Source organism: Sprattus sprattus, assembly GCF_963457725.1.
Source record: "Sprattus sprattus genome assembly, chromosome: 6".
Classification (NCBI taxonomy): domain Eukaryota; kingdom Metazoa; phylum Chordata; class Actinopteri; order Clupeiformes; family Clupeidae; genus Sprattus; species Sprattus sprattus.
Window position 1 is genome coordinate 22,389,196 of NC_137925.1, and position 10,589 is coordinate 22,399,784.

The 10,589-nt window shown below is 41.9% G+C and overlaps 1 protein-coding gene across 1 annotated transcript in view; it reads right to left on the reverse strand.

The window, feature by feature from the left end:
• cpxm1b (carboxypeptidase X (M14 family), member 1b) overlaps positions 1-10,098 on the reverse strand; it is a gene marked incomplete at its 5' end in the record, with an annotated part of 18,174 nt that extends 8,076 nt beyond the window's left edge. The window contains 6 exons of the mRNA XM_080841301.1: positions 2,369-2,457; positions 2,727-2,877; positions 3,413-3,497; positions 4,017-4,156; positions 5,018-5,127; positions 9,687-10,098. Coding sequence (XP_080697427.1) covers positions 2,369-2,457; positions 2,727-2,877; positions 3,413-3,497; positions 4,017-4,156; positions 5,018-5,127; positions 9,687-10,098 — 987 coding nt within the window. The remainder of the gene's footprint in view (positions 1-2,368; positions 2,458-2,726; positions 2,878-3,412; positions 3,498-4,016; positions 4,157-5,017; positions 5,128-9,686) is intronic.
• Between the last annotated feature and the right edge of the window lie 491 nt (positions 10,099-10,589).

A 10,589-nucleotide genomic window follows, 5' to 3' on the forward strand; every position in this document is an offset into this window, starting at 1 on the left:
CTAAAATAAAAATAGATTTTATATATATATATATATAATTATTATTTTTCAAAAAAATATTAAATCCTTTTTAGGCTAATGATAAACTGGATATGTTTCAAGGGAGTAATGCTAAGCAACGTTGTTGTCAATCATGACCACTGAGAATCAATATTTATTTGACAGTGCCCTAGACCTACACTACCAGTATCTGCCCTATGTTTGTTACAGGGTTGGATTGTTAGCACAGTTGGATTGGGAGCACTGATGCTGTATCTGTCCAATTGCCCTCAAATTTGTATAATAGGGGTGGGAATTGCCACACTGTTTAAGACCACAACACAAAATGATTGCGATTCTTTACAGTTAATGATATAGCAAGTATTATCATTCGATTCTGCGACACTTTGTGATCTATTCCTCATATGTATTATGTTTGGTAAACTGGGCATCTTTGTGCCCTCTTGGCGCGGATTGTTTTTTTTTTTACCACAACTTCCTTTCCAATTTCCATTTTGATGCAAGAGAAGAAAGAGGTATTATGCCCTGCCTTTAGGACTTCAGAAGCAGTTTTCTGTCAGATTGGATATATAAACCAAAAAAAAAAAATATTAAATAAAAAAAAATGCAAAATACTTGATGCCGCTGTATCACAATAATATCAAGTAATCCACTTCTATTGTCTAATGTGTCACCTGGTGTAGTTTGGGTTATAGATTCTTTACCAACCACTTGTTGCATACAGTCACACATGAGTGAACATGTTTCATATACCTGACTCACATATCACCTCGAGGTCAATTGGATTTATTTATACAATTCATAATTTCATTACATTTAATTTTTCTTTTATTTCCAATCTTTATAGTATGTCTAACATGAAATTGGTGTTTTGTTTTTTATTTCATTTTCGTCCAAGTAAACACCATTCTGAATTGCACATGGCTGTGTGTTGTGATGGACGTGGTGGCTGCAAGAAAGACTCCGCTGCCTTGTGTGTGAGTGTGTTAATGTACTCAGTGTTACGTAATGATGGTCAAGCTCACCACAGGCTCATTGCAGTAGCACTGGGCTAGCTTGGAAGGGGGAAAAAAGGACAGATCTGGAATAATATTTGTTCATTGGAAAGACTGTGGAGCCTCAGACCACAAACCTACACTGAGAGAGTGCCACTGCCAATCATAAAGAAGGGCATGCTGGGAGCTTTGGTTACCCTTACCAATAGCATATTGTGTGTCAGAGTAAGTTTGGTGGCTCTCAAGAAAATTCTCAGCAGTCATGGTATCACTGCAGTGTTCCAGTGTTTCGTGCATTGCACGTATGAGTCGGTAACTTTGCATCGCAGATATAATCAGTCTGAGACTGACTAGTTAGAAATGCAAATTTCTGACTGGTTCATAGTGTTAGTGACCTTTTTATTAGAAGACATAGAACCCCAAATGAATTGTGTCCCTAATGGTTAGAAAAAATTATTTGAGGAGACATTTTTCTTACTTGCACGAAACAGATATACTGATACTGATAATAGCAAAAACCTCCGTTTTCATGTAGTATGTCCAACGTATGTCTTCACACGTACAGTTGTTCATGTATGCCTAACTGTCTCTCTCACCTATGAGGAAAGTACTTACACTACTATCTATCTACTATCTGTTTAGAGTACATAGAACAAACACAGCTGCCGGATGTGTAGACACAAATGAAACACATGGGTGTCCTTAACAAACACAGTGACAAGCAGGCTGGTCTTGAGTCTAACACTCATGTAAGGATATCATGCCATGGCTGTGTCCTATGCAAATGTGGCCCATGCACTGGTCAAGCTGGTGAGCAACAATGCAAAGATATAATGCCGGGAAACAATCCTTCTAAAATTTTTTAAATGACTGCTTCTTTCAGCCTAAATGTTATGGCTACAGTAGACCTTTCTTCAAGACAAACCTCCATCTGCCTCATCTCTTAGAAGTTGTCAATCTCCTACCTTCCTCATCTCTTAGGAGTTGTCAATCTCCTACCTTCCTCATCTATTTGTAGTTGTCAATCTCCTACCTTCCTCATCTCTTTGTAGTTGTGAATCTCCTACCTTCCTCATCTCTTTGTAGTTGTCAATCTCCTACCTTCCTCATCTCTTTGTAGTTGTCAATCTCCTACCTTCCTCATCTCTTTGTAGTTGTCAATCTCCTACCTTCCTCATCTCTTTGTAGTTCTGAATCTCCTACCTTCCTCATCTCTTTGAAGTTGTCAATCTCCTACCTTCCTCATCTCTTTGTAGTTGTGAATCTCCTACCTTCCTCATCTCTTTGTAGTTGTCAATCTCCTACCTTCCTCATCTCTTTGTAGTTGTGAATCTCCTACCTTCCTCATCTCTTTGTAGTTGTCAATCTCCTACCTTCCTCATCTCTTTGTAGTTGTGATGTCTGAAATCCAGCTTGTCCCTGGAGCCCTCCTCCTCCTGCCACATGTGGATGTTGTTTGGGTCTAAGGGTGGTGTACACACAGTGTTAAGATCAAGCCTAGACCCATGTGTGAATTCATGGGCATACTATTTAATCATCTGTGACAAACACACACAAACACAATCTGGATTTCAATCACTCTGTGAACATTTGAATTTCCTTCAGCTAATACTTTGTCGTTTCCAACAGCTGAGGTGATTGAGGGCTGATTTCTTGCCAATCTTCATTATTAGGATTGAACAGACTTTCTACTTTGGATTGAACAGGACCTTGAAGGAGATGTAGCCGTACCTGGAATGGCACACCCCAGGATCTCAGCCCTCAGACATATGGTGCCGTTCTCATACCAGGTCTGAGGGTTGATGCGGATGTAGCGGGCCACCACTGATTCTGGTAAAACTGCTAAGACTGGGGTCTCGGTGTCCTGACTTCCTTCAAAAACCTGCAATATGGCACACACATTAAAGACCATAAAGCTAACAACAAACACATTTTCAGCAGCTCCAAAACCTGCCTTTTAGGTCATCGAGTTCAGACAGTAGGAATCATACCCCACTTTCTGCACTACCCATTACTGTGTGTGCCAGTCGGCTTTCCCTTGGCAAAGCCTGACACAAAAAGCGCTGCAATGGACAGGGCAGGCTTTCCAAAATACCCACTTAACTCTGAGCCCAAATGCCAACAACAACCATCCCCGCTAGAAGCCTGGCTAGACCTTCTGCCAGAAGAGAGAGTGTGTGGAAGGAGACATTAGTAGCTAATATGATGCTATGAGACTAATGATGACGACTGAATAAGCCACTAGCCAGGTCTTGGTGGGTTGTGTGATTCTGTGACAGCATAATCTTTTTGATTTGTGACCTCATTTTGGAAATGTAGGTCCCTAACTACAGAAATGTCCAGTTTCTGACAGTGAAAAATGCATTGCATTAAAGTGCTATGAATGTGGGCACAGTATTGCAACTAGTAATACTCACTGCTTCCTCTGTGCCATTCATGCACGGCTTCCATGCGATGGAGTCATTGCTGACCTGAACCTTGTAAGTACTCACTAAGTCCCAGCTGGAAAAGAACACACGTTACTGTAATAACCTACGCTTTCAATACCTTTGGTTGAATTTTTAGTGTAGCATTGATTAAACCCTAGTTGAAAATAAAACCCCAAAAGCCCAGTCCAGTTTAGTGAATAATCTATCTGGACAACCCACTTGATTTTAACACTTATATTATGCACAGTATGTCACAGATAACATACTGAGCCCTCGCAAAATAGGTACAAAGCCCTCACAGTATTGATAATGTATTCAGTAATATGTCAGTGGGATGTGTATGACATGAAAGTCTGTAATATTCACATTGAATATTATTTGATTTGTTCCTGTTGGCCAATCAGTGAGCTTCATGATTTATATGCTGCATTCCTACTGAGCATCCTCAGTGTGTGTTTAGAGTCAGACGTGACCCGGCCAGGTCACACATTATGTTACTCCTGCATCAGTATTAATAAAATACAATTTATAGCACGTCGGTGTGATCTTTGTACATACAGTACGAAACAGGACATAGTCTGTCCAGACTGACCTCCAGATGGAGGCGCGGCCCTGTAGGATGACCCCAGTGAAGCGTGTAGGCCTGCGGGCGTCAACCTGCAGCCATTGTTTCTTATCCTCATACTGCGCACACCAGGCCCCGTCGTAGATGTCCCCATCCGCAACACCAGACTACAGAGGCATGCACACACACAAAACCAGACAGACAGACAGACAGACAGACAGACAGACAGACAGACAGACAGACAGACAGACAGACAGACAGACAGGCACAGATAGACACACACACACACACACACACACACACACATACACACACTCGACAGACACACACACACACATACACATAGAGCGAGGGAGAGAGACATATTTCCACATTAAACAAACTAGCAGTACAGTGCATAACTGCCATAATGCACATATTGAACAGATGTATTGGCAGACCACAGACACAGGACAGAGAGCGCAGCAAATGCACTTCAGGGTACAGACAGTGCATTCTAGTGTCCTCTACAAGCATGGCAGCAGCCAATAATATCTATCACTGAACAGTGTTTTGCAGGCATACACACAAGGATAACGATTTGCAGTCTTCAGAATGTTACAGATAGATAAGGTCACCGTTTGATCTCAATTGTATCTATTAAAGCAGCTCTCTTATCAGCTAATTAACAGTCTCTAATGAGCTGACTCAGGGATCTACAGAGCAGGCACAGACCAAAATCAGCAATGCCAAGAATTTCCTAAACTAAAACTAGTCAGACACTACAACAGTACTGTTCTTATATCAGTTTTTGTGTCACAAAATTAATTAATAAAATAAAATAAAAAATTGGACACTTTTGACCTTTGTGAGAGCAATAAACTGGCAGGAAAACTCAACACTTCATGTGCATTTCTTAACAGTAAACTAGGTTTACAGAACATAGGTTCTGATTGCAAAGCCAATAGTACAGCACAGATGATGTTGACATTGTACACCTCATCATACACGCATCCCCATCCCCTTCAGCGTGTCCTGCTCAGACCCACCTGGATGTTGAGTCTTCCCCGGTGAGGTCCCAGCCCCTTACGCTTGTAGGACGACGCGTGCAACTGTGTGTCCTTCACCTTCAGAGACTCCATCCCGAGAGGAGGGCATTCTGGGAGAAGAGCGAGTCATTTACACCAACGTCAACATCAGCGCCATAAAACATGAACATGACAACAATTCACCAGGTTATTGTAAGTTCATTCATTGAATTAGTGAAACACAAGTAGAAAAAGCAAACAGCTTTTTGTTGCAGTTTCTGTCGCAGTTGCAGTCATTTGCAAGCACAGAATGCAAGTTCTTACTGCACTACTGCATTCTGATAACATGTCTAAATAAAGTTTTTTTTTAACTGGTCAAGGAAAGCACTGACATCCCAAGCACATTCTTTTCTCTATGATAATCACTGAGCAAACTGTGGCCAGTATTATACATAGAGTCGATGTGCATTCTGTAGCATATTTAGAGTATGTATGTGTATGTGAGTGAAAGAGAGAGACAGAGAAAGAAGGAAAGAAAATTAAAAGAAAGGTAATCAAAACAAAAGAGAAGGAAAAGGGGGTCCCAAAATTACCATCCCTCCCACTGAGAGGGCAGACAGACGTTCATTGTTTGAGAAGTTCATCTGGGTCCATTGGCCATCTAAACACACACAAACTCCACAGCCAAGGCTTTTTTTTGTGTCTGTTCAGTGTTTATATAAAACCTGAATACCCTTTTGCCTTTGAAGCCTGCTAGATCTCTCAGCTGAATGCATCGTCACGGATCAAGAGTGCCAACTTATTAGCGTTTGTTGTTTCTGGCTCCACTTGTTCCTCCTCCCACCCCATAGCACACTAATCTACACTCCCCTCCTGGCTTAAGACAGTGAGACTGTGAGAAATCAACTTTTGGCTTAAAAGTTAAAAGATAAGCCTCTAGTACGCAATTAAAGTGTAGGCGTTTTATGGTGCTGTAAAGCAGAAGGTCTTATCACTGACTGCATGAACTGGACAGAACTAGTGATCGGTGGTCTCAAGACCTTAGATTGGCTTTGTGTTTACACGTTGCTAGTATAGCAGACTGAGGCCATGAAACATCAATCCCACTGAAAGAGGCACTGAAGCATACAGTGTGGGCCCAGCATCTATCTTGCCGATATCTTGACTGCTACAGAGCTTGACAAGGATAACATTCCCCGGAAGGGGACATTTGAATGTTAGGTTTGGAATACGGGTTAAACTAACAAAAAAAGCTGAGGGGAAAATGTGATTGAGACCTTCTCAGTGGCCTTTGGGGGGCACACACACACACACACACACACAAACACACACACACACACATAAACACACACACACACACACACACACACACACACACACACACACACACACACACACACACACACACACACACGCACACACACGCACAAACACACACACACACACACACACCCCTCCATGGACATGCCTGCACACACACAAACACACACACACTCAGACCAGACCCCCCCCCCCCTTATTCTTTCCTCCAGTTTTCGTTTTGTGAATTCCAGAGGAAAGGCCCCCCCCCCCCACCAGACTCAGGCCTTGGGATCTTGAGTTCCACAGAGGAAGTCTCCCAGAGAGATCACCAGCTGAGGTTGGGAGCCAAACCCGCCTTGAGACCCAGCACAAGAAAGAAAAAAATGATCTTGGAGACACACACACACACACACACACACACTACACACACACACACACACACACACACACACACACACACACACACACTACACACACACACACACACACACACACACACACACACACACACACACACACACACATACACACACACACACACACATACACACGCACACACACGCACACACACGCACAAACACACACACACACACCCCTCCATGGATATCAGAAGAAGGAGAGTGAGCAGGAGGAACAAGACAGAGAAGATGGGAAGGATCTTCTGCAGATGGCTGGTCCAGACTTTGAAAGGTGAAACGCAAGCATTGAGTCTTGCGTTCACATTCAACAGGAAATCTCTGCATACCATGTGTCTGTTCTCCTTGAGTGCAGTTGAAAAATCTCTCGGGAGGCAAACCAGTAATGTTGGGCCTAGTCAAACCTCTTCACACTAAGGGTTATGTAAGTGAGGGGGAGAAAAACAAGTAGTCATCATTTCCTTAAAGGACATCACTGTAAATTCCAATGGCAAATGATTTCCACTAAACCCTACAATAGTACAAAAAGTACAAATAAAACGTACATATGCTAAGACCATCTGATTCTGAAGTCATGATGTAGCGCTCACTAATATGGTAAGTGACATTATATCTGTGCATATCTGTGCCTGTAGGTAAAACCTTTTTAACTCTAAAGCACATCATCAACCCTGTTCTGATTCCATGAAGCCTATTCCCATGATGTTTGTGTAGAACTACACATTGACACTTTAAAAGGCATTAAACTGTCTCTTGTGAAATGGTTTGTCAGAGTGTCCTGACACTGCTGGACACCACATTGCTTTGAGTCACATCAGTCAGCTACACACACTGTCCAGATGTCGATACTTAATACTTCTCAAAAACAAGAGCAGATCATAACACGCGCGTCACCAACATTAGGCTGACTGACACAAGGCTGACAGAGACTTTATTTGCATAGCCTGATTGAGGCACTCTATGAACGGTCAGTAAATCATGTATGAGCTGAATTACCTGACAACTAGCCTAATTTCTGAATTTCCTGTCAAGTATATGTCCATTACTTTCAACCCAAACTTGACAATTTCTAGCACTTAACTGCAACTTTGACCTTTGCTTATTATAATTCCTCAGTCATAAGAGTCTGTGAACAGCTAAAAGGAATATCAGAAACATGGGTTCTGAAACAGATGTGTTATATTGCTTAGCGCCAAATAGCTTTTGGATGAGTGTTTAAGCCCTTTCACTCTCAGATCTACTAAAGCAAGTGTTAGCATGCAGTCCTAGGCAACAACAACAGGTTGACTGCCAATGACAGAAGCTGTCAGCAAGATACAGAAGCTTACAGAGAAGATCAGCTTCTCTCCTTCTGAAGCATGATAAACATCACACCCGTCTTCAGTCCTACACAGTATGATAACATAAGTATATCAGTGTTATTCATAACGTATGTACAGCTATGCTTATTTAGAGCTGCATACATACGCATCACTGGTTTCTCGGTTTTGACCGGTTTCTTTGGCCTTGTTTTGGTTTCTGTGGTCTTTGGCTTCACTGGTGGTGGTGTGGGTTTCCCAACTGTGGTGGCTTTTTTAGTCGGCTTTGGTCTCTTGGGCAGCACTTTGGGCTTCTTCACCACCTTTTTAGGCCTCTTTCCTACCTTTGCGCTCCGTGTGGACCTCCAGAATAACTTAGCTGCAAAATGGCAAAGCCAGCTCATGAGCAAAGACGACCTGAAATCCCTGAGACAAGTTTTCTGGGTGGTTTTGAAAGACACATAAATAAAATGAGTGAATGAACAAACAAACAAACGAACGAACGAATGTATGAATGACAAAATAAACAAAAGCCCTGGTTCTGCACCCTCGCCCCTGGGGAGGGACGAGTCCTGATTTCCTGGCTTGGAAGAGACGGCAGGCTTAATTGTGGTTTGGCCGCAGGGCAGTGAGTCACTCACTGTTAGTCTGAAGTGGAGCAGAGCTGCAGAGAAGCTGACTCAGCATCCTTTCACTTGTCCTGTGCTTGGGTTTAAGAAAGGAAAAGAATCTCCTAGCTATTATGGGATGCTTGGGTTGACCCAGATATTTGACCCAGTGTGGGGCTCTATCTCCATGTGTATGGAAGCACTGACATTTACAAGGTCTGAACTGATGTATTGATGTTATTCTTTGCCAGATTCAGAATATCTTCTCGACTATGGGGTAACATTAGTTCTCTCTAAATCTTTTGGAAACAAGCCTGTGTTAGAACTCAATTTGACTGTCCTGGGAGGAAATTAAATGACTGATGAAAAAAGTTGCACAAATAAATGGTACGCTGGCTATTGTGACATGCATGTTTCCTATAGCCATGATAACTAAATGCTCAATGAATTTCCCTTTTACATTATAGTGGCGCACACAATCATGGTACTACACATTTCCCTCTTTAATGTATCATCTCACACTCACACACACACATGCACCGAAAGAGAGAGAGAGCCTGTTGCAATGCATCTGTTCTCCATCAGTGACAGATAAAAGAAGTGTCAACAGCAACCCCCCCCCCCCCCCCCTCCTTACCCACACACACGCACACACAGATACTTTTGTCAATTTAGCGTCATGTTTCCTCGATATTAAAAAGGAAATATTTAAATAGTTGGTTTAAATACATCGCATATTGTTCAGAGCAATAACAACGATACAAGGCAATACAGTTGGATCTTAGAGACAATCTGACAATTACTGAAGCAAGCTGTCTGTCTGTAGAATTATTTAACTGCGCGCGATGTTCAAAAACAGACAACACAAATAACGTAAGCACATCCACTCCCATTTGAACAACTTAGCCCTAAATTTCGTAAGGTCAGTATGTAAGAACATAATTATAAATGCAAACAACATTCATTCAAACATAAAATCAAATTAGGCATCGTTTAATGGACTATTAACAAAATGACAAACTCACAATGTATTAGCGATTCATCATTTGATAAATTAATCTCTCACCTAACTCTGGTGGCTCATTGTCTTGCGCTGGGTTCCATACTCTTTTTTCCAACTTTTTGTCGATTTTGTCATTCAAGTCCTCGGTGTTAAAATGGACATTATTGGACGTGTTGACAGGCTTTGTTTGAGTCTTTGCAGTAGATGTAGTAGTTGTTGCCTTTGGCCCCTTAGTACCTGCTACAGTTGTTGTTCCTGTTGTAACTGTATTAACTATTGTAGATGCATCTGTTGGCTTAGCAGTTTGGATGGAGGTGGTCGTCAATACAGGAGCCAAGGTCGTATTATTGTTATTAAGTATGTCAGTCCCGTTTGGTCGGTCCTGGCTTTCCAGATATATCAAAGAAACACTCCTACAACTAGATAAACTTGTAATGCATATGAAAGCAAACGTGGAAAAAAGCACAAAAGGCATGACTTCTTCGTGGAATATCAGAGCCAAAATTGACAATTGTGCAGATTCTCAACTCCCCATAATACCAATTGGGCAAACCCCGTAATGCGTCGACAGCATGCGCAGAAAAGTTTAGAGAATACAGACAAACTTTTTCTTTGCCTTAATACCCAGAATAGATGGAACGCTACTGATAAATACTGATACATCTTAGAAAAGCTGCCATGGTGACGTTTTCTTCATCGTGCTTTAAACGTTTCTATTTATTTAATGGGCTTTACGGTCTGCCAAATGTGCTTTTGATCTAGATGTTTGAGCCATACATTAGTTCACTACACGAAGGCGCCGACCGAACAAGAAGCAGGGGGAGTGCACCATCTGGTGGAGAAGATGGTGTACAATTAATATTTCAGACCGTAGAGTATCACAATTCACAGAAAAAGACTAAATTTAGCATGACCAACTGTTCCAACTCATGTCATACTAGGGATACTGCGAGAATATATATTCCA